At 43.6% G+C, this 24,656-nt stretch overlaps 1 protein-coding gene across 3 annotated transcripts in view; it reads left to right on the forward strand.

Annotated features, from left to right (window-relative positions):
* Nucleotides 1-24,656, forward strand: part of ARNT2 (aryl hydrocarbon receptor nuclear translocator 2) — a 164,542-nt gene that overhangs the window by 38,228 nt on the left and 101,658 nt on the right. For 2 of the 3 annotated variants that reach the window (XM_090030185.1, XM_090030186.1), the window contains 5 exons: nucleotides 6,443-6,554; nucleotides 13,079-13,126; nucleotides 16,143-16,187; nucleotides 20,498-20,711; nucleotides 24,018-24,231. In XM_090030185.1, the coding sequence (XP_089886311.1) occupies nucleotides 6,443-6,554; nucleotides 13,079-13,126; nucleotides 16,143-16,187; nucleotides 20,498-20,711; nucleotides 24,018-24,231 (633 nt within the window). The remainder of the gene's footprint in view (nucleotides 1-6,442; nucleotides 6,555-13,078; nucleotides 13,127-16,142; nucleotides 16,188-20,497; nucleotides 20,712-24,017; nucleotides 24,232-24,656) is intronic. The other variant, XM_090030187.1, reaches the window with a different exon arrangement.

A 24,656-nucleotide genomic window follows, 5' to 3' on the forward strand; every position in this document is an offset into this window, starting at 1 on the left:
TAATTGGGGTAGTGGCCAGCCAATACCTGACCAGATCTAAGCTTGCCCTGGCCCTTCTGGGGCAACTCTATACAGACTCACATATGCTGGGCTCCCAGCCCTCTGGTTTTCCCCTGACTGGGGCTCCTCATCTCCACTCCCTCACTGGGGCTCCACACCACCCCCTCACTGGTGGGCTCAAGTGGCCATAGCTGTGCCTGGCCCTAACTACCTTTTCCTCAGGGTCCTACACCCCACAGGGCTCAGGTGGCTGCAGCCTTGCCTGGCCCCAACTACCTCCAAAGTTATGTGACCCACCTGAAGGTGAGGGCTGGGGTTAAGGCACCCCCTACCCACCTTTCACCAGGATGGTAACTGGCCTGGCATTTCCTGGGGGCTCCTGCATCACTGAGAGCCCCACCAGGCCACCCACTCCCAGCAGGGTGCAGTTTTAGGTCATGGCCAGGACCAGGAGCCTCCAAACCATCCCCTGCAGCTGCTGCCCTTACCTCCAGTGTGTTGCATGGAGCCTTGCAGCCAGGTGATGTTACTGCTTGTCCTGCCAGCAGCTAACTGCTCTATTTATATAGGCAGCCAAAGATCTAAAATGGCCACCACAATCAAGGACCTGCCGACTGCTCAGCTCCACTCTTGAAGTGACAGGCACCAACAGTGCCCTGCCACACAGAGAAGGGATGTTTAACCCCCCTCCCTAGCCCTAGACCACAGCCAGGGTTTACCGCCCCCCCCACCCCGGTCAGCCAGCCCTCACTGCTCCAGAGCAGAGGGGTGGGGCCAGCCCTGCTCTCTGGAGTAAACAGCCCAGCCCAGCCCAGGGCTGGAAAGCATACTGGGATGCTGGGTGGGACTGTAACTTAACTTGAACCAGGGACGGGTCTGGGACAAAAGTTCGATAAACCGGTTTGATCCAAATCAGTTAAGTCTGATACTGCATTCAACCAGGTTTATCTTAAACCAGTTTCAGTCATTTTACAACTGGTTTATGTGTACTGAGCTTCTGTTCTGTTACACGTTTAAATCGGTTTCTGATCACTTAAACCAGTTTATGTGCAACTTCTGTCCCTAGCCAAATGAGGTGTAACAGGAAACCTGTTTAGTAGTTCCTACCACTTCTTTGTGTTCACTTCCGTAACAGCCATTTGTTAGGAGTTAGCTGTCCATTTCCCAGAGTTACCATTTAGTTTTGCTTACTCTTAGAGTGTTCCATCCAGGACACTGAGGAGATAGTTGAGGAAAAATGTCCTTCAATAATTTTACTTCTTCCCAAAGCAATAAGTATGTAAGAATTGCCATTTACTGAGTCAGACCATAGATCCATCTTGCCCAGTATACTTTGTCACACAGGGGCAGAGAATGATGCTGAAAGGAAGAGTGAACTGGGTATTACCAGGGTTTTTTCCACTGTATCTCTCACAGCCTCCAGCATCAACGTCTGGTGGCAATGAGTTCCACCTGCTAATGACATGCTGTGTAAATCACTACACAGGGCCTGAAAGCTGTATTATACCTATGGCAGGGTGTAACAGGTTGCCCTCCCCAGCAGCATTCTAGTGGCTTGTAAGGGGCACCCTTGAAGTCCCTTTATACTTCACTTGTGTATTTTTGTCTTGGATCCTGCCTTTACTCGCCTGCCATGTCTTGATGTAAATATTGTTTAGATGTTTTTACAAGCAGGAGACTGCCTATTGTACTTCTGTGTTGGGGTTCTCAGCCACCACAGGCTTTTCCCCCATCTTTCTCTAGCTTGGCCTACCAACATAAACCCACTAGGTAGGGTTTGACTCTGAGGCTCTAGCTCCTTAATACTGTCTGGGCCCGTGGCCCTCCTTTTGCGCTCACTATGGCAACAGGCCTTCTGGCCCCCTTTCACACTGCGCCCGTAGGCGCCAAGTTGTTGGGTCCTCTGCCTCCTCAGGCTTGACCTCTTTCTTATAGCTCAGGCTACTAGCCAAGATCCACCCACTGGGACCTGGCTTCAAAGTCCTGCAGCCAACTCTGGGCCACCGGCCCTATACGGCTGCACCCACTAATGCACTTGGCCCTTTGTCCTTTATGACTGTGTCCCAAAGTGCTAATGAGGTCTTCTCCTCCCCTATAGCCTCGACCACAAACCAGCATTTTACCAGTCATCACAAACAGTAAGTCCATGGGCTATAACCAAACAAAGTAAAATTAAGGAAGGCCGTATGCCAGCTTACGTTTTTCCATGGCTCTGTTTGTGCTTCCCACTGTCTGCTATGCTCCTTCTTGTGGGGCTGCCGCAGCTTCTCTTGGAGTCATCAGGATTTCACCCCTTCTGCCGCCAAGCCCCTTTGCCAGCTCAGTTCTGGCCTGCCTCCTTCTTGTCACCTGACTAGCTGGCAAGGCTCAGCTTTTAACCCCTACCCTGCCAGCAGTCTGCCTGGAAAGTTCTGGTCTTAAAGGGACTGGCCTGCTTTCTGGTAACAGGGATAGGGTTCTCCATTACACCCCCCCCCTTCTCTTTTGTCTGGGGTCTTTCCTTCCCCTCCAAACCCTCTTCTTCATATTGTCATGAGAAGATGTCAGCACTTACATTCTTGGTCCCTGGGTGATGCTGTACCACAAAGCAGTATGGCTGAAGACTAAGAGCCTACCTCAGCCTAACATTATCTGTCTTCATGCTTTGTAGCCATTGCAGTGGTGTGTGGTCTGTGATTAGCATAAACTTTCATCCTAGCAAATAATACCGGAGTGTTTCTATGGCCCATTTGATTGCCAAACACTCTTTCTCTATTGTAGCATAATTCCTTTCAGGTGGGTGCAATTTTCTACTTATACGCTATCAGACATTCTTCCCCTTCCTCTATTTGGACCAGCCCTGCACCAATAGCCGTGTTTGATGCATTTGCCTGTACCAAAAACGGTTTATTGAAATCTGGTACATACAGCAGTGACTGTATGTACCAGAGTACATCCTTCCGCTCTTGGAATGCTCTTTCTGCCTCTGGTATCCATCTCACTTTGGTTGCGGCTCCAGCCCTTAACATCTCAGTCAAGGCACCACTAAGTCTGCAAAGTGAGGTACAAATTTTCTATAATACTTTGCCAGTCCCAAGAAAGCCCTTATTTGTTAATGATATTTTGTTAATGCCTCCACTTTATCCAGCAGCGGTCGCACCTTACCACTTCCTACCTGAAACCCGAGGTACCGTGTTTCCTCCTTCCCAATTGTGCATTTCCCCCACCTTCCTTAGGTCCTGCAATAGTGCTCGCAGTGCTGTTAAATGTCTAGACCAATCTGTAGTATACACAATAATATCTATATAAACTGTGGCGTAACCCCCATGAAGAGCTAAAACTTTGGCAGGCGTCAGTACTGGAATAGACCCCAAGGTGTGGCAAATGCTGTCTTTTTTTGGTCCTTGGGTGCTAATGGGACCTATCAATAGCCTTTGTTTGGTCCAAAGTGGAGATATAGCTGGCTTGCCTGATGTTCTCCACCATTTCATCCACTCTTGGCATCAGATATGCATCAAACTTAGCCACTGCATTTACTTTCCAGAAATCAATATACAATCTAATTTTCGCATCTGGCTTTGGTACTACCATGATGGGTCCATGCCAGTCTTTTTGGGATTCTTGTATTATGCCTTTTTCTAACATCACCTCTGTCTTGTCTCTTATCTGCCCCTGGAGGTGTGGGATCCGCCTCCAGTTTGGCCGGGTCACCTGGCTTGGAGGGGTCTTTATTCGATGCATTATGCCCCAAGGTTCCCAGGGCACCTCTTGGAACACATCTCCATACTCGTTTTGCTAGTTCCATTGCCTGTCGCCTCTGTTCTTCTGATAGTTGCGGTGTCACTTCACTTCTCCCATTCCCTTCTTTCAGAGAGGGTGCCAGTTCCCCTTCATCCGGTTGAGGGGCCAAATATAGGTCCTCTCATTCTTGCCATGGCTTCTGCATGTTAACATGGTATACTTGTTTTTTCTTTCGTCTGTCTGGCTGATGTACTTCATAATATACAGGCCCCACTTGGCATGTGATTTCATAGGGTCCCTGCCATCGTGCAAGTAACTTACTCTCTCCGTCAGGTAAGAGAACCAATACGCAGTTTCCCAACTCGAATTTCCTTTCTCATGCCCCTCTATTGTAATAGGTTGTTTGTTGCCTTTGGGCCTCCCTACGATTTCCTAAAGCTTTGTGCCACCTCTAGGCACTCCCTCGCTTGCATCACATATTGAACCAGTTTCTTGTCTTTACTTTGTTGCTCTTCCCAACTTTCCTTAATCATAGTTTCATAGTTGGTAGGGTCAGAAGGAACCTGAGCAGATCATCTAGTCCAACCTCCTGCCATGGTAGGAAAGAGTACTGGGGTCAAACGATCCTGGCAAGGTGTTAATCTAGCCTCCTCTTAAAGACCGCCAGGATAGGAGCCAGCACCACTTCTCTCAAATCAAGGATTCCCCTTGGTTGCCATCCATATAATAATTCAAAGCAGGAAAATCCTGTTGAGGCTTGGGGTGCCTCTCTTACCACAGGTAACAAGGGCGGTAACAGTTTCATGGATTTCATAGATTTCATAGACATTAGGGCTGGAAGAGACCTCGGAAGTTCATCAAGTCCAGCCCTTCGCCCAAAGGGCAGGAAGTCAGCTGGGGTCATAGGATCCCAGCAAGATAAGCATCCAATTTGCTCTTGAAGGTGTTCAATGTAGGTGCTTGAACCACCTCCGCTGGCAGACTGTTCCAGACCTTGGGGGCTTGGACAGTAAAAAAAAAAAATTCTTCCTTATGTCCAGCCTCAAACAGTCTCACAATAGTTTATGCCTGTTTGACCTTGTCATCCCTTGGGGCACTCTGGTGGGCAAGCATTCTCCCAGATCCTGGTGGTCACCCCTGATAAACTTATAGGTGGCCATCAGATCACCTTGAGCCTGCGCTTTTCCAGGCTAAAGAGCCCCATGGCTCTCAGCCTGTTGTTGTAAGCTGTATTTTCCTGACCCCGATCATGTGTGTGGCTCTCTCTGGACTCTCTCAAGCTTCTCCACATCCTTTTTGAATTGTGAAGCCCAAAACTGGACACAGTACTCCAGCTGTGGCCTCACCAAGGCCGAGTACAAGGGGAGAATGACGTCCCGGGATTTGCTTGAGAAGCATCTATGGATGCAAGCCAGCGTTTTGGTTGCTTTAGTGGCCGCAGCATCACATTGCAGGCTCATGTTCATCTTGTGGTCAATGATGACCCCCAAGTCTCCTTCTTCCGTAGTGCTAGGCAGTGTAGCACTGCCGAGCCTATAAGGATGCTGCAGGTTTTTCTTCCCAAGGTGGAGAACCTTCCATTTTCCGGTGTTAAATACCATCAGGTTCTCATCTGTCCGTTTGCTGAGCCTGTCCAGGTCAGCCTGGATCACCTGCCTGTCTTCTGGCGTGGATGCTTTAGTTCTGTTTTGCTTCCTCTGAATACGTTAGGCACCATCACTTATTTCACTTCAGTATTTCCATGCTGACAAAAATCCTTCTAGGAAAATATAATGGTTGAAGACTGTTCTTCATTGACAGCTCCTGTAAAGTGGGGAATAAAAGTATGGTGATGTAATAGATCAGAGGTTTGAAACACATGGGGTATTTATACATGTGGTCCAGGAGTGGTGGTGGTAGTGGGACACGCTTTAATTAGAGCAGCTCTGAGAGCCACTCTAATTAAAGCACCCAGAGCCTCTCATGCATCAGCGTCCCTGTGCTGAAAAATGACAGCGGGGGTGCTTTGACTAAAGCTCATCACACAAACTTCAGTTAAAGCACTTTGGCTGCCATTTTTCAGCATGGAGATGCTGATATACTGGAGTCTGCTGGAGTGTGATAAGTACCATGGTCCAGGAAACTCAACTAATTAAGTTTGCTCCAGCATGCTGTAGTTACTCTGCCACTCATGTATAGATGTCCATGGCTTGTAAGCTGGATCTGGCCTGTATAGCCAGTCCACCGAGCCCTGGTAAATTGGTAGGGGATATGGCATGCTGTGAAATACAGGGCCATTTGGCCCTGATGGCTGTGCCCTTGCCCTTACTGTTGCCACGGCCAAACCACTTGCAGATGCTGGACCTGCTGCTGCTCTGGTGGCTGCAGTGCCTGCCCATATGCCCTGCACTGGATCTGGTCTGTGAGGAGTCCTGCAGTCCAGATCTAACCTGGGGCCCCAGGTGAGTTTGATAACCCTGCGATAGATGAATAAAATAGGGAGGTTCCCACAGACTGTTTAGTCTTCTTTCCAAGTGCATATCAGGTGGCTATTGACAAAAATAGAGGCTCTTTCAAGGCTGTTGAGACTTTGCCAGCATTTGTACAATCATTAAACTATATTTTCATTTAGAAATGAAAGACATTTTTCCCTGCATTGATAACTCTGGAAGTGGCTTTTCTATGCTTCATTATTTAAACTTGCTCCTTTCACATTGGACCACATGATTTTTCTACATTGCAGAAATGGCTTCAGATATTCCTGGATCGGTGACATTGCCAGTCGCCCCTATGGCAGCAGGACAGGTGAGAATGGCAGGATCCATGCCTTCCAGAGGAGGAAAGAGACGTTCTGGGTAAGCTGTTTTATTTGCTCAGAGTTGAAATTGAAAACTAGTTTTATTACTTTGTCAAATGCATACATGGAAAGATACAAAAAGCACCAAAACATGCCAACTCGGCACACTCCCACTGAGTGGGGCTTTTTGGCACTTTTATCTAATAGTTGATTGACTCAGTTATTAGATACAAGTGCCAAAAAGCCCCACCGAAGCACCTCTAAGCAATGGAATTAAAAAGGCATGCAGTTGGAGTGTGTGGAGCACTAATGCATTGTGATCCTTTGATTTGCTCTGTCTAGCATGCTTCCACATGCTGACAGAACTGCATAAAGATGATCTTACAAGTTCATGAAATAGCCCTCGGTAAACTTAACACTTTTATTTTTAAACTATTCTTTAAAATTCCTTTCAAGTGTCTGCTTTAAGAGAGAGAAAGTGTTTAACAGTTTTTAATGACTACATTGCATCTATAATTGGCTTGGACTCTTAAGTGACCAGACAGATGATATTTCTATTGAGCAGCTATAGGTCAGGTGGTATTCTGTCATGATTGACAATGATTGATGTTGGTTGCTCAGTGTGAAGTCTGCTGGTCATATAAAGTATTGACTTGATGAGGGTGGTCCTGAGTTTTAAATATTTCCTTTTAAGTATCTTCATGTAAATGGGATGCAGGCGGGGGCAGAGGGGAGGTAAAATCAAGTTGAAATCTGTAATTAATATTCACTTTTTATGAAGTGGCTATTCTAGGTTTGCTGCTTCACAGAAGGCACTGTGGTATCAGTGGTCCATAGGTCTAGATCAGTGGTTGCAACCTTGTCTGACTGCAAGCTGGAGTGACCCAACTTGGGTCAGAAGTAGGCAGTTGGGCAAGTGCTAGGACCAGCTGGCAGCCACTGCTTCTCCCTGTGGCGGAATAGGGAGAGCGCCCACAGCTGTTGAAGCTCCATGCTACCGAATACCATCAAAGCTTCATATCCTCAGGTTGAATCCAGTGGCTCTGCAGGCCATACGCTGGCATCTCCTGGTCTAGATTAGTAGGCCTTCTGCAAGGTGTAAAAAGAGAGCATCATGGAGCATTTATATTCATATCGCAGAGGAAAAAATTCCTTCTGTGCAGAATTCATTGTAGTTTCTCTTTGAGAAAAGCTAAAACTAATACTCTGTCTGTTCATACTCCCTGGTGATACATCTTTGCATGCCAAAATCCTTGGACACTTTAGAAAAGAACACCTCTGAGCATATGCAAAGGACTTCAGTCAAACAAAGCCCACTTTTCCAACAGCGGTATCTTGGAAAATTGGGGGGCGGGGTTCTTCTGTGTGAATTATACCAAATATTTGGCAGAAAAGTGGCAGCATAGAAATGCATAATGTATTGTTGAGGGCTATTCAAGTATTACACTGGTTTAAATGAATTTATTTATTTATTTGGTTTAAACTGGGATTTTATTAGCGGTGGGTTTTTTTTAAAACGCTTATCTGTTTGCACCTTAGGCTTCCTGCTATATTAGTTTGTTTGCTATTTCTACTTACTTTCCTTTTAAGGGCTCAGTGATTTTAGCTTTAGGTCACCAGGTAATTTTTGTCTTTTCTGTGACCTGTTTTCATGCTTGCCTATTACTTCCCTCTCCACCCTTTGCCTCACAATAACTATATCTATCCCATTTCTTACCTATCCCAAAGGGTAGTAATCAGTGGCTCAATGTCTAGTTGGTGGTACCCCAGGGATCCGTTCTGTTCAATATTTTCATCAGTGACCTGGAAGATGAGGATGGAGTGTACCTTCAGCAAGTTTGTAGCTGACACCAAGCTGGGTGGACTTGTAGGTACACTGGAGGGTAGAGCTAGAATTCAGAGAGAGCTTGACAGATTGGAGGACTGGACCAAAGGAAGTCTCATGATGTTCAATAAGGACAAGTGCAAAGTCCTGTGCTTAAGATGGAACAATTCTATGCAGGACCGATACAGGCTGGGGGCTGACTGGCTGGGCAGCAGCTCTACAAAAGAGAACCTGAGGGTTACAGTGGACAATAAGCTCAATATGAGCCAATAGTATACCCTTGATGCCAAGAAGGCTAACAGCATACTGGGCTGCATTAATAGGAGAGTTTCCAAAAGATTGAGGGAAGCGACTCTTCTCCTCTGTTCTCCAGATGTGGCCTCACCAGTGCTGTATTGTGTCCAGATTTGGGCCCCCTGCTACAGAAAAGATGTAGACAAACTGGAGAGAGGCCCACGGGGGGCAGCAAAAATGGTTCTGGGGCTGGGGCACATGACTTCTGAGGAGAGGCTGAGGGAACTGGGCTTATTTAGTGTGGACAAGAGAAGACCGAGAGGGGATTTCATAACAGCCTTCAGCTACTTGGAGGGGGGTTCCAAAGACGAGAGACGCAGCTTAGACTGTTCTCAGTGGTGGCAGATGACAGAACAAGGAGCAAAGGTCTCAAGTTGTAGCAAGGGAAGTTGAGGTTAGATATTGGGAAGAATTTTCTCACTAGGACAGCAGTAAAACACTGAAACAGGTTACCCAGAGAGGTGGTGGCGGAAGTTCCATCCTTGGAGGTTTTCAAAACCTGGCTAGACAAAGCTTTGGCTGGGATGACCTATTTGGGGATGGTCCTGCTTGGAGCAGGGGGTTGGACTAGTTGACCTCCTGAGGTCCCTTCCCATCCTAATTTTCTATGATTTTATGATTTTCTCAAAACATTTTCCAAAAGGACTTCCCAGCACAATCACTCTTTGCCCCCAAATTTCCCTTCTACCTTTTTTATGAACTTACACTGAACTGTTTCCATATATTTATCTGAAGGTATTTTTGCTGTAAATTTTGACTGTAGTTTTTTAATGTTGTTTACAATATATAGGTATCTTTTGTAGTGTCATTTTATATCTGCTTATATCTGTGTACAGTAAGTGCATACTCTGTGTAAGGAAAAAGTAAGACCTGTGTTATCTCTTCAAAACAAAACAATCTAGTAGACCTCATTTTTAGTTTTTTAATATGAAATTTAAATGAAGACCAAAGATGTGGTTTAGAAATGATGTCTTGTTGTCTCAAAAGGTCCTTTTGGCTGACATACAATCTGAATACAGGATCTTATTTCTTTGCATGAGAGGACTTTGCCATATTGTTTTTTCTTTTTATGTGCTGTATTGTGATTTGCTAAAGATTACATCTAATTCTTTATTGTCTGATTTCTGTCTAATTCTAAACCATGCCCACTAGTGGAAGGCAATCAGGCAGCATTACTTTTAAATCAGGGAATATGTGCAAGACCTTACACTTAGAGTGACCTAACTCTAGTTAGGTCACTCTAAGTGCCAATCTGTATGTACATTTGGGAAGGTTAGATTGGGTAAAAAAAAGGCTGGCTTGATCTTTCATTTACCCAGGAAATGAACTACATAGATTGGGATAACCCATGCCCCATTAAACCCATAATGCGTGCACATGTTTGGAGCACAGCACTGGGGCTGGGAAAGCAGAGCTGCTCGCCCCAGCCCTAGCCTGATCCCCAGTGCTGTGCTTTTCCTACCCCTCACCCTGACAGGGCTCTTGTTTAGCCCTCTGACAATTGCCCCCTCAGCCCCCTGACCTGCTTGCCCACCTGATTCTTCCAACCTCTCCCTCCCCTTTGTGGATCCACCAGCCCCCACAGACCTGCCAGCCCCCCTGATCCTGCCCACCCCCTCCTCCCACCGTGACTTACTCTAGATTGGATTCTCCGCACTGGCGAATGTCTGCCCGATTGGGACCCAATCTACACTCACTCTGTGTGATCAGAGATTGGGCCTGGGAACATCTGCACATGGCCAGTGGTTCCAAACCATGTTTCTACTGTTAAAATGATATTGAACTAAATTTTGTGCAGCATTTTTACAAATGTTGCATTACATTGGCTAAGTTCATTGTGTTTGTCTTTCTAAGCTTTCTTATTTTTTTAAAAGGAAAAAATACTTTTGAAATAAAGAATTATATCCTTTCAAAACATAGATGACCAAATATATATTAAAAAGTCTAGTAAATTAAAGACCTTCAGTGTGGAGCAGAGCCTGGTATAAAGGGTTAGATGTACCTAACTGTCTGCTTTTATTCCAGTAGCCCTCACAGTGAGGTAAGTGGTGGTGTCTTGATATAAGAATGAAACTCTGGCTAGTCCCTGAAGAGCTGACTACTGAAGAGAATAAGATCCATCTAACTAGATACACACTAACATGACTAGTCTCACTTATTCCTTTGGGGCTGGTCCCACACTAAGGGTTACAAGATCAGGTCCTAAATATGTTGATACTCAGTTTTTTTGTTTCTTTCACTTTTTCCAATAATAATAAACTGGACCTAACATAATAAGAGTTGCCGTTTTATCCTAATGGGAAAGTTCAGCCCTCAGCAAAGCTGAATATTTGGGCTGGGAATTCAGACAGTCCCTCAAGGCAAGGAGCTCCTAGCATTTCTCTTTCTTTTTCTCCAAGGAGAAGAAGTGGAGGAGTTGCACAGTGCAGTCCTGACTCTCTCCCCAGCCCCAGCACTGTCCAACTTTGCAATACCCAGGAGAAACTGGGGTTTGATCCAAATGCATCGCCTTCGATTCCCCCATTAAAAAATCTGATTTTACAGCTTTATTGATTGTAGTCACCACTGAGGTTGGGGAATGATTGGTCTTTATAGACAATGATACGGCAGCTGATTCTGTATGACAGTAGTACAAAACCTTTGGGCCTATGTGAGGATTCACTGTGCTAAGAAAGAGGCAATTTTTACATGAAGTTTGACTTCATGTAACAACGTGAAGAAATATAAACTTTCTGTAACAGTGGAATTTGTATTCAGGATATTGGAGACGCGTGGTTATTGTTAGAAGGGCAGAAAAGAGGGCGACAGTAATTTAAAGATAATGTTGTGTAAGTGTAAATTGCTAGGAAAATCTCACGCTACTGGTCTAAGCAAATACAGACTACTTAAAGATGGTGGTAGTGAAGGCAGCTTCATTATGGTATACCTGCTAGGTTGGCCATGAAGTAGTTATAGCGAGCATCAATGTACAACCAGCTTATATAGCCACTGGAGGTCAGTGTTGCTCCACAACAACACATGGAAAAGTTAGCTAATGCAGTAGGGGAAGTGCTTTTGAAACTGAAAATTAAGAGTAAAATGTCATTTTCAGTGACAACATTGATGATGGAATCTGACTTTAACCAACTCAAATACAGAAACCGCATCTTTTCATAAAGACTATTTAGAAAGGTGGTTTTCTCACCACTTCCTCTTAGAAATGAATAATCACTTTTACCATCCGGGAAATATGAATGTGTCTTTGCTAATAAGATTTCCAGCTCCTGTGCTTATTTTTTGGTTTTGATCTGATTGTACATTGATTATTGCCAGCCTAAAAACATCTCTCTTTAGAGAAGAGAGGAATCATTTTAAATCAAAATAGCAACTGGTGTTAAGACAGTCAAATACTTGATGTTGCCTAGTGTCTAGCCCTTATCACATTATGTTACTCATATTTCACAGTTTCTCTTTTCTCATTCTCAGATGGTTATTTTTTTCCTAGAGTAATTGTACACTCGGTTCTCTAATTCTGTCTCTCTTTATTCATGAAAACTTTTTTTAATATTAAGACTGGAATAAGTTTTTGTATGCATGTGTGCCTGAACTATAATTTACATCACTGGTTATTGTAAAGATCTTCAAGGCATCAGAAATATCAGCACAGATGTATACAACAGGGCTGCAAACATAAAGCTTTAATTTGGTCGTGGCTGGGGAGGGTGACAGCATTCCAGTCTTGAACCAGGGAATTGTGTAGGACCTGAATCAGGTGCCAGTTGACCCAGCTGTGAAATGGCTACAGATTCTGGCATACCCTAATTGCACTAGCTTAATGGGCTGCTATGCTTGGTCAGGCTTTCGACTTTGACCTCTTGACGACTGTGTAATAGATTTGTCGGCGTTTAATGACACTGATTTATTTCAGTACAGCCCTGACCAGTAGCATTTGAAACTTATTTCTGTCTAAGGGCTGATTGGTGGTGACTTGTATGAAGTGAATTAGTGGTTGTAGTTCCTAATTAACAAGTGAAAAATACCACATTTAATAGTGGTTGGGACTAATTAGCAGCCAGTCATAGCAGAGAAGCCAAGAACCAAGTGGTTATAGAAAGCAGTAGGGTTTCTCTCTCTCGCTCTTTATTGTGATTGCCTCTCCAGATTTGAGTAAAAGCATCTGAGCAAGTTGGTGTAAGGAAGCGTGCACTGCTGTTATGTGACTGACGGAAAAATTCACTTGGCAAGGGCCAGATCCTAAGCCCATTCAAATAAATGGAAAAACTCCTGTTGATTTCTTTGGGGTTTGGTTCAGGCTTCTGAGAGTCATTAATCTAGCATGTTTGACATGACTTTCCTTTTTTTGGAGATTAGGAAGGGGTGAGGGGAGAGCAGCTGCAGCAGCACAGACATTGGTTAATAAAATGCTCATTGAACTGATGGCTTCTTAATGATTTTTTGCTAACTCAGAAATCTTACTTTTATAGAATGGACTTTGATGACGAAGATGGTGAAGGTCCCAGCAAATTTTCAAGGTGAGCTTTATAACTAACCAGCTTGTAAGATTGGCTTTTTCAGTGGAATAAAAAACCAAGCACACAATTAATATTATATAAAGCTCTAATCCCATCAGTTGAAATATGTTTGGTAGTGTTACCAACAGAATGTCCTGACCCGTATCTAGTTACCTTACAACTTTCTCTGCATTGGCAAATAAGACATACAACACAGTGGTGCATAAGGAGCCAGTAAGGAGAACGGCATGCATCAGATCTCAGCCCACAGATAATCACGCACTAGAGGAACAGTTTGTTCAAGCAAAACTTTTCAGATAACTGCTTACGTAGCTGTTGCTTTTCAACAACATACAGTATGTGCATTTTAATTGCTTCTACACCTACTGTCATGTTTTTTTAAGAGCAAAGTTTATAATCTTGTTGTATGTATGTCTTTAGCAGTAACATAATAGCAAATTTGGTTAAAATGGAATGTTGAATATTTCAAATGACATTTTAATATAGAAGTACAAACAGCCTCATTGTCATTATTCGCCTTTCATTTCAGTTTTGGTCACATGGTTTGTAATTTCCTATTAAAGAAAAATGGGAGTCACTAAACAGGATTCAGTGATACTGGGTGATTTTGCAAATTGCAATTGCAGTTATGATAGCTGTGTTTAAACGCAAGGTTCTAGCGTGGTTTTTCTATGTAAGATGGATAGGAATACTGTGTTAGAACTATATGTAGCATGTCTATTAAAGTCAGTGGTAACTCTGCTTAGCCAATCCAGTTCATTTTTTTTGAGAGGAGTATTTTAAAAAAGTGACCTTTCATGTCTGTGAAATACTTTCAGAGCATCAGGCAGGTGCTGTGGGAGTAAAACATTATGATTTATAATTACCTGGTTTGTCTACATAAATTCACAGTTAGTGTTGGGGGGTGATCAGGGTCTAGGTTCAAGGTGATATCAGGTCCAAAGGTTCTGAGCCTTTGGAAATTTTACCCTGAGGTTGGGGGTTTTTTTGGGGGGGGGTTTGCAACAAGGGTCTTATCTTGTCTTAATTTGTAGGTTAAGTTCACACGTGCCTGATGGTAGCCAAGCCTGTTATCTATGCTGTTCTTTGGAGACAGTGCAGAATGTCCTGTCTCCACATAAAACATATACAGTTTAGAAACAAAGGCCATGGAAGTCCTACCTTATCTCTGTTTTGATGGTTTAAATGGAACATAATAGAAGAGAAAAACATGACTCTAAAGCTTGGGGGAAGAAGTTCAAAGGAAAGAGAAAAATCACTCGTAGGAGACTCAGGAGCAAATTCCTTACCTAAGACTCCTTGCAATTTAAAAAAATTATTCTTTTGTTTTTTTTTCAGTAAATAAATGACTAACTTACGCATTGATGGTAGTTAGTACTTCAGAAGAGAAAAAAAAATCTTTATCGTCATAGTTACATTTGTGGAAGCTGTAAAGGGCCACACCCTCTAATAAGTATATACCCTGGAAAAGAGACCATTAATGCTTAAACACTAATCCTCTTTATTTTCAGCAAATACTTTAGCCTGATTACTGAGTTCTTGAAACATACGTGCCTAAGCACTTCTTTTAATTCCGGCAGTCGCCTAGAAAATTAACAAAGGAGGAAGGAGATGGGATGCATATCATGCAGCTCACCTAAATTACCTTTTTATAACCTTTTTCTTGTTCATTGGATTGGATTCTTCTTTTATTTTTGCATGTGCTTTTTTGTTCCATGTATAAAGTTAAATTTCCAAGTGTAATGTGCAAGTGTTGTCCTTTAGCAAAAAAACCCAACATGCACTCGGTGCTGTTCAGTAGTGAAATACCCTTTTATTATGTAAAACTTTTTATTTGGATTCACTTAAGAGATTTAAGATTTTTCTGTTTACTGACTAATTGTAAAAAACATGGGTTAATCAGTGGTAGTAAGCCATGAAAAATGTATGCTTGTATGGTAGGATTTAGGCTTACCTTTTATGAAGGCTGCAGTGATTAGAGTAGTGGTTCTCAAATTTTTTTGTACCAAGAGCTATTTGTAAACACTGATGACCAGCCTCGACCCAATGCCACTCGCTCTCAACCTGCTGCCCCCTGCCTCTAGACCCCGAGTATGTGGAGCCAGGGGGTGGGTGTGTGGGACGTGGGGGGCCCCATGCAGCCCCTGGCAGGTTGGAAGTCTGCCAGCCTGCAAGGGAAAAGCCATGGTTGCCCACATTTTTCTCTTTTAAAGAAGATCCATTTTTAAAGTTTGCAATTTTTTATATGCTCTTGTGACCCATTGGTTGAGAAACGGTGCACTAGAAGGTAAAAGCTATGTATACCTAGAGGGCTTTGTGTTTTAGCTTGTAAATGCTTCCCTTCTGAGATCTACATGCATGAAAGTAGGTCTAATGCTCTGTCCAAAAGAGGTCACGCTGACACATGCGTGCATTGTGAAATGATAGTCAGAAGCGTGAACACAGCAAATTTTATTTTATGCCATGTTACGCTATGGTAGCATATAAATAATGGTGGACATGACAGACTCCATGAGATAGCGTCCTGCGTTTAGGTGTATGTACCCATCTTCCCACATTGTAGAAGTGTCACCACTGCCCTCTGCAGAATGCAGTGGGTAATGATGACTTCAGCCTGCAGTCCCTTTCAGCTCTAGGTCAACTACTAATGCAACCATAAATATTTCAGAAGTAGCTCTCAGTAACAGATAAATGGTTCTTTGTATAATGGGTGTTGCTCAGTTTCCCAACCAATAAACAGAAGGCTCATGTCTTTTAAGTGAATCCAGTGGGACATATTTTGACCTTCTAAATATTAATAAGTAAAAAGAGCATTTAACAACAGGATGTCGATTGTTTAATACGTTTCAGCAGAGCCTACTTTTTCTTTTGTGTTTTATCATGTTCATTGCATCATCCTTCTCGTGCTGTAATTTATAGTTGTTACGTACAAGCGTCTTGTTGGCCTTCTGCTTTGTGTTTGACTAATAATGTTTGCACAAAAACTTTGAATTTACTTACTGTCTTTTGTTTATAGGTATGATGATGATCAAATCTCTGGTGATAAGGAAAAATTTGCAAGGTAGGCGTATTCTATAGAGATCTTCTGCTGAGAGAAAAGAGGGTGATAGTCGTATCCAAAAATTTCTCAGTCTGTGCACCTTAGCTTAGAAAGCTGGCTATTTTGTTTCTAGGTGGCATGATGGTCAAAGTACTGGTGACGCAGAAAGGATGGCCAGGTAGGAGAAAGGAAAACGGTTTGCCCCTTTTGTTTTACATGATACCATTCTCACTGGTCATGCACCAGCAAGATCTGGGGCGTGAGTCAAAGCTTAATGAAGTTAATAGGAGTTCTTCTGGCAATCACTGACTTCTGTGGCTTTGAATCAGCCCCTTCATACCCCAATATAATACCCTTAAAACAGTCTTTTAAAAGTCAAATAAGAATTAATTCAGTGCCCCATCTTGTAACCACATTTACAAATGTAAATGCTTCCAGGACCAGACCTTTTATAAGAGGAGCATATTTCCTCTTCCTATCTCCCAAGCTCACACTGAGTGAAATTCAGGACAGTGCATATGTGTTTGCCTAGTCGAGCCTTTAGGCAACCTATAAATTAAGGCAATACGGTATATTATTATAAAATAGTGAAAGGGGATGTTAGATTTGGTCACACTCTTTCCATCCAGAAGGTCCTGCGATCTCTTTTTTCCCAAGCTGTTCATGTGTGTGCTTGAATGATGTAAAGCACCATCATGTGATAGTGAGAAGCACTATATATTTCTTAAGAATAAATTTCTAAGTTTCTAAAAAAAAAAAATTATATATATGCAGTATAAGCTCACACATCTACTCTCTTTTTTGCTCCATTTTTGTGAAAACTTGTAACTTGAAAATTGTATAGGCTTTCATCATGTAAAACAGCAATGATTTCCTCTTGTTCACACTTGTGCACAAATATACATACATACTTGTCTGCTCTTATGTATACATGCAAACTACAGCAAAACCTTTGTTATCTAGCAGCCATGGGAAATGAGGGGGTGCCAGGTAACAAAATATACCAGTTAATTGAGAGGCCCAAACAGGGGTCTTTGTCTGTTCAGGCCACCGGTTTTTCCGCCACGTCCGGGGCTTTGTCACCCCTCCTGCCACATCACTGACCCTCCTGCAGGCCCCAAGGGACAGGGAGGTGGGCCCTGCACAAGCTGCTATGCCCTGGGCCATGGGGGCTTGGCGAAATTGGAAGTGCCACGGGTAGGCACTTCTGGTTTTGCTTTTACCTTACAAGCCAGCATACCGATTAATAGAGCGTGCCAGCTTGTAAGGTGCTGATTTAAGGAAGCTTTTACTGTATCTTCTCCATGTTCAAATGCATTGTTCCAGTCCTGCAGTCTGATACATGCACATACATGCCACATACAGGTGTTAAGTTTCTACTGAGAGAATTGCAGCTTTGCTGGTAGAAACCATGAGCATACAGGTATTCACACCTGAATAAAAATGGCAGTTCCAGGAGAAAAAACCCATCCCCAGCCTGGAGAACAGGTGCCACTACACTTCCTTGCTACTTGACTCCTTCTGGAGACCAGGAGGGGTTGAGAAACAGGGCAATGCTCCCTATACCTTCCTGAGGGGGTCACCCTGGTCTGGGAAAGGCACGGGGAACAGTTGCTGCTTGCCTCTTACCTGTCTCAGCAGTAGTTGAGTGGTGGGGAAAGGCTCCCTTGTCTTCCACAACCCTGGTCACCCCTCTGGAGAAGATGCGGTGAGGGCAGCTGCTCTTACCCTTCATGTAGTTAGGATGAGGAAGGAAGGAACAGCCACTCTTTGCTCCCTGCCCACTCCTTAGACCAGGGTTATCAGTCTGAGGAGCAGGTTGGGAGCTTTGCCTGCTGCTCCAGTCCCTTCCGCCCACCCGCTGGGATTAAGATGACCGGAGCAGTTGCTACTTTCCATGCTTTCTGCAGCCCGGGATTACCCTGGTTTTAGAAAGGTGCAAGAAGCAGTGGGGAGATAAGCAGCTGCAGTCTGAATGCTTGTACTGCTCCCTCTCCCTGATACATGTTTCTAGCAGTGAAAAATTTTTACCATTAGAAATGAATGCGTGTTTGTGGTTGAAGAGACTCTTTTAAATCTGCAAGTATTCCAGTAGAAAAAATGTGATAAAATTTGAGGTTGACTTTAACCAAGGGAAGTCATTTAGCTTACTTAAGATGAGCTGACACTGCAGTATGTTTGTATATATTGTTGCTTTACTCAAAAGACCCTAACATGTCATTTGAACAGTGAATGTGGGGAGAGAGCCCTAAAAACCATCATTTTTGTGACAGTACCTCAGATCTGTTACACTTGCACATGATAACTTACGGGAATGGTATGTCTTCTGAAGCACCAGAGCCTTTGCATACTCCCATGCTTCTAGATGTTCATTGACTGCTTGATTACTAGAATATTTTGAGTGAAGAACATAATGCAACTTGGACTTCTTCTAAATTTGAAAAAAAAATGCTTAGTTGTTAAATTAACTGCAAAGTATTTTGAGCTCTGAAAAGTATTCTGAGCTATGCTTCCATTTTCATGAGTTGCTCCCTGATTATTCAGCCCTAATTTATGCTAAATCAGAATACTTTAGTCTCTTCTAAGATTGTACCTATCAGTGTTAGTGGATTCTCCACCTGCAACTTCACATCTTGTTGGGTCAGTCAGCGATCCCACAAGAGAATCTGCACATCTCATGGCAGTCAGTGGAGGATGCTGCTTCGACATCAGAAGTGGCATGTACTTGTCCTGTACTTGTTCTTATCTGCCACCTGACAGGTACAGTATGCTGCTGCCTATTCAGAAGCTAAAGGCATGCATCTCTATAAGTGCAGTTTTTTGTATGATTGGTATAACTTCATTGATCTTGACATATGTTGACTTATACCAGTTGAGGATTGAGCCCCCAAATCCTAGCTTTATAGCTGTTAATTGAAAAATCCCCAAGTTCAATTTGCTGACTCGGCAATATGCTTGTAATTGCAGATGTGGGCATCATGAATAAAATGAGTCAGTGATCCTTGTGGTTGGTTGCAGGGTTTGGGGAAGTTACAAGTGGGAGAGGAAATAAACCCTTTATTTGCTGGGTGTTGTTTTGCATATTTGGATATTCATTTCATGGGTGTATTGAGAGTTGTCTCTCACAGTGAAAGTTGTTGATTATAGGCTAAGTGTAGAAATGGTATTCCCAAGCCCACTAATTTCTTTAAACGTTTATGCAGGTTTAAAACGTACTTCTTACCCAGGTAAAAGAACACATTACTTTAATGACCATTTTCCCCAAGTAAAGACTTTAAAGTGTGGCTTTGTCTGTAATGTCCCCTATGCCAGGCACACATTAAAATCAAAGCATAGTGGTTTTATATATATTTAAAACTAATACTGTGCTGAAACCACTAATGTGCTGAAGAACTGTGAGTACAAATCCCAGCTCTAGCAGTGACTACTGACTTCTTTGTAACCATAGTCAACTCGCCTCTGTCAGCTCTGTAAAAATGGAAAGGCTCTGAAGATGCACAAGGAAATCTTTGTAAACCGTTCGGAAGATAGTTATTTGAGTGTGGAACACTGTCATTATTTTATCAGTATATTTGGTGGCTTATATTCTACATCTAGCAAGCCAGTGCCTTCTCAACTTCTTGGTATTTGTTTTGGGTATTTTCCTTTATTATTTTACCATAGGTGGTCATGATCTTACAGTCTGATTCATGCAGCCGTTCATTGCCTATGCAGCACTCCAAGACTGAGACCTTGCAGTGTGCTGCTTGGCACTGCAGGACAGGACTTTTAGTTTTACATGGCTAGTCACATGACTGATGCTTTCCTGCAGACCTTATCCAGCTGCTGGCATCAACAGAAGGGCTCCCATTTATTTAACTGGAAGCTGGATCAGGCCCTATGTAGCAATGGGTAACACCTCACTTAAAGACCTAATGCTAAGGAGGAGGGCTCAGTGTGCCTCTGAAAGATCAGGACTTCACCTGAAGTTGACAGACCTCAGCCACATACTTATTCCTTCTGCAGGCTGCTCTAAACCGAGGCAAAATGACCAGGGGAGTTATTGTCAGGAACTAGCTGTTCATATATCTCAGTTCTTTTCTCAGCTTTGCTGTTGACTTATGGTGTGACCTTGGGCAAGTCATACTTAACTCTCCCTGTGCCTCAGTTTCTCCACCTGTAAAATGGGGGATAATAATGCTTGCCTTTTTAAAGCACTTTGATCTCTTTGGATGAAAGATGCTCTGTAAGTGCAAAGTATTATTATTATTATTATTTACTACATACAATGGAAATTCTTGCACTGATCGTGTCTTGTTTTCTGTTGGCTTGGTCTGTCTTTATGTGTTTAGGGAGAACCATAGCGAAATTGAAAGACGCCGGAGAAATAAGATGACACAATACATCACTGAGCTGTCTGACATGGTACCTACCTGCAGTGCGCTGGCCCGTAAACCTGACAAGCTGACAATTCTCCGAATGGCTGTCTCTCACATGAAGTCTATGAGGGGCACTGGAAATAAGTCTACTGATGGAGCATATAAACCTTCTTTCCTAACAGAACAGGTAGTTAGTTGCTCCATAAATGTTTTCCTTTCACAATCTGTATTGCTAATACTGTGAAAAGGGTTGAGCCAGGATCATCTATCAGTAAGTTCCTGTCTTTGTTTACCTTGTCTCATTTAACAAGAGACCTGAAACAGTATTCTGGATATAAACATGCACAGGGATTTTGGAAAAATCTGGACTTGGTTCTGAACCACATACATCAAGACCCTGTCTTTAAAACCTCAGAACTGTCAAGTTTGGGTCAGAACTTGGTGACGAAGGCTTCTTTCTAGTGTCTTGTTTGCTGTATACAAAGAGCTATAACTCCCTTTTGTGTGTGAAAGGAGACTAGATTCTGTTGTATCCACTGGCAGCTCCTAATGGCTTCAGGCGCTCTAGAAGTCGGAGGCATGCAACATGCACGCTTTTGCTCTGCGCAGTTAAGTGCTTACATATGTAAAGCACAGCTCGAGGCTGTCCATGTTTGTTAAGTAAGCAGCTGTTGGTGTTTGACTCACTGCTCAAGTCTCTGCTTCATTTTCCCTTTCTTTAAACAATAATCACATTCAGAAATGGTGGTGTTATTCAGTATCGTTTACAAATGGGATCACTCCATCTCTGCAAGGTACAGTTGACTGTGTAGTGAGGCAAGCCATTTTAACAGAACTGTCTTGTTTTTCTTTTGGGTAGGTATTTCACAAATAAGACGGGTTGGCAAAAGCAGGTGGTTTATCAGTGGTTTTATGGTGGTTAGCATGTCTTAGGTGCTATTAAGAGTTTATCAGGATGCAGTGGCAGACTGGCTAAGGTGTCTCTTTATGGCTTGAGAAATGTGAGTTTGAGGCCTGATCTAGACTTATGTCAAAGGCTGTTGCCAGTCAGTTTAGCTGTACCTCTCATATGGCCTGTAGAGTCAAAGGTGCTCGGATGTGGTGCTAGTCGTATCAGACCTTTAATGTGCTGTTGGCTACAGAAACTGGAATGCCTTGACCATGCTAACCCTGAGGACCATTAGACTAATGAGGACTTCTGACCTTGATTTTTGATAACACATTATTAGTCTTTGATCAGGAAATGCACCTTCCATGGAGTTCTGTCTGTTCTAAGCCAGGATAGAGCTGGGACTGTCCCACATCATGTCTTCCAGACTAAGCCTCTTAGTGCATCAATGCACGCAGTCAGATGCGAGGAGAGCAGTTGAAGTGTGGTTCCAGGCCTAGTGCAAAGGCATAATTATTGATTTGCTGTCTCTTCTGTATTGTAGGCTCAGTCACAGAAGTCTGGGGCAGCTCTTGAAGACCCTGGCTTTGAAGACTATGTGTTTGATCAGTATTGTGACATAGAAAATAAAAGATGGGGATTTCCCAGAGAAACCTCACTTGCTGTCAGAGTTGTGTTGGTGCTGAATAGTCTCGACTAAGCCAGAATAAAACAATAAGCCATGGTTTTTCTTCCCTATTAACCAAAGTTACCCTTTTAGATATGGGCAAAAAGCTGTGTGCCCCATGCTCTGGCATCATCTCTATGGTAGTTGTCTTCTGGCAGAAGGCTTGTGAGGTGGACAAGGCTTTAGACACCTCACTCCGGTTGGCAGAGAGATGCCATCCACTTAGATTTCACTCCTTAGTGATTACGGCACTCCTTTGGAGAGAGTCCTGAGTTTCAGTCCTTGTTCCCTTGATAATTTCTGTATTTTATCCAATGACAGTTTTGTGTAAAATACAAATACAGTCCTTGGAGCTGTGGCTGTGTCATCCCTATTAAATTTTATAGGACATTTCATAGTATCATAGTTAGTAGGGTCGGAAGGGACCTGAGCAGATCATCAAGTCCAACCCCCTGCCATGGCAGGAAAGAGTACTGGGGTCAAACGACCCCAACAAGGTGCTTGTCAAGCCTTGTCTTAAAGACCCCCAGGGTAGGAGCCAGCACCACTTCCCTTGGAAGTTGGTTTCAGAACCTAGCCGCCCTGGCAGTGAAGTAGCGCCTCCTCATGTCTAATCTGAATCTACCCTCTGCCAGCTTGTGACCGTTATTTCTAGTCACTCCTGGTAGTGCTCGGGGGAACAGGGACTCCTCCAACGCCTGCTGGTCCCTCCTGACTAGTTTGCAAAAAGCTACTAGGTCCCCCCTCAGCCTTCTCTTGTGGAAGCTGAACAGATTCAGGTCCTGCAGCCTGTCCTCGTAGGGCCTGTCCTGCTGCCCCCTGATCATGTGAGTGGCCTCCTCTGCACCCTCTCCATGTTGTCCACATCCCTCCTGAAGTGCGGCGCCCAGAACTGGACGCAGTACTCCAGCTGCGGCCTGACTGGTGCCGTATAGAGGGGGAGGATCGCCTCCTTGGACCTGCTCGAGATGCATCTGTGGATGCATGCCAAGGTGCGGTTGGCCTTCCTGACTGCATCCCCACACTGCCAGCCCATGTTCATCTTGGCATCAATGATGACTCCAAGATCCTTTTCTGCCTCTGCACTGGCGAGAAGGGAGTTCCCCAGCCTTTAGGTATGGTGCTGGTTCTTCCTCCCCAGGTGCAGCAACTTGCACTTGTCGGTGTTGAATCCCATCCTATTCTCGTAACCTGTCTAGGTCCAATTGTAGCCTATTCCTTCCTTCTAACGTGCCTACATCCCCCCACATCTTAGTGTCATCAACAAATTTGAACAGGGTGCTTTTTACCCCCTTGTCCAAGTTACTGATGCAGATGTTGAACAGTGCGGGCCAAGGACCGAGCCCTGTGGAACCCCACTGCCCACATCCCTCCAGGTCAAAAATTACCCATCCACCACCACACTTAGCCAGCTGGCAACCCATTTGACTGTGTAGGTGTCGACACCACAGTCCCCTAGTTTTTTAATGAGAACAGGGTGAGGAACAGTGTCGAAGGCCTTCTGAAAGTCCAGAAAGACTATATCCACTGCTACCCCTGCATCTAAGGATTTGGTGACCTGGTTGTAGAAGGTCACCAGGTTGACCTGGTCGTGGAAGGCCACCACTCATTTCACTGAGTTTGAACTGGTTATGGTATAGAGCATGGCTGGTTTTCTTTCCCTGTCCATAATTTAATTCACCTTTTTATGATGAAAACCCATCACAGAGGCTCAATTAATTTTTCTAAAGTGCATTGAGATAATCAAAGGAAAGCAGATATAGAAATGCAGTGCAGTTGTTTGCAACAAAGATAAGCGATGTATACTTTAGTGCCTGAGATGCTAAAAATGTTCACTTATTTTTTATGGCAAGATGATGTTGTGTGTTGCTAGTGACAGGTGCATACTTTGATTTCCTTTTCTTGCTGGCAACCTAATTGAATCTGTCCTTTGGCAGGAGCTGAAACATCTTATCCTGGAGGCTGCAGATGGGTTCCTGTTTGTGGTTGCAGCTGAGACGGGAAGAGTGATTTACGTATCGGATTCGGTTACTCCCGTGCTGAACCAGCCCCAGTCAGAATGGTTTGGCAGCACTCTGTATGAGCAGGTTCATCCAGATGACGTGGAAAAACTGCGAGAACAACTGTGTACATCTGAAAACTCTATGACAGGTCAGATGTTTCTGATTGTTCATTGTTTCATTGTATTATGGCCCCCTCCTGAGCTCAGCTGAAGTTTAGCATCCCAGTTTTAACAGACAGGTTAAAACTCAGGTCAGTTTATTCTTTTAATCTATGAAAAAGGCAGGTCAGTTCTGGGAGATCTGGCTGCCATTTTGTGCTGTCTGTGTAATAATACACCGGAATTATTTATTTTATTTATTTTTGTATGGTTACCAGCTGCTCCATGCTGACCTTTCTTTACTCTTGGCTTATAAGCCACTTCAACTTTGCTCTGCCTTCAGGTTTCTGGCTCGTCTTATTCTAGATTCCAGATTGGTTTCCTTTCGCATCCCATGTTGCTTTTACTGCTTTGCAAATGTGTATTTTCTTTATGCCTGTGTCTATTTTGAAACCTAAAATCATTTTCCAGTCTT

This window comes from Crocodylus siamensis, chromosome 15 (genome assembly GCF_052110815.1).
Source record: "Crocodylus siamensis isolate JL-2025a chromosome 15, ASM5211081v1, whole genome shotgun sequence".
Taxonomy (NCBI): domain Eukaryota; kingdom Metazoa; phylum Chordata; order Crocodylia; family Crocodylidae; genus Crocodylus; species Crocodylus siamensis.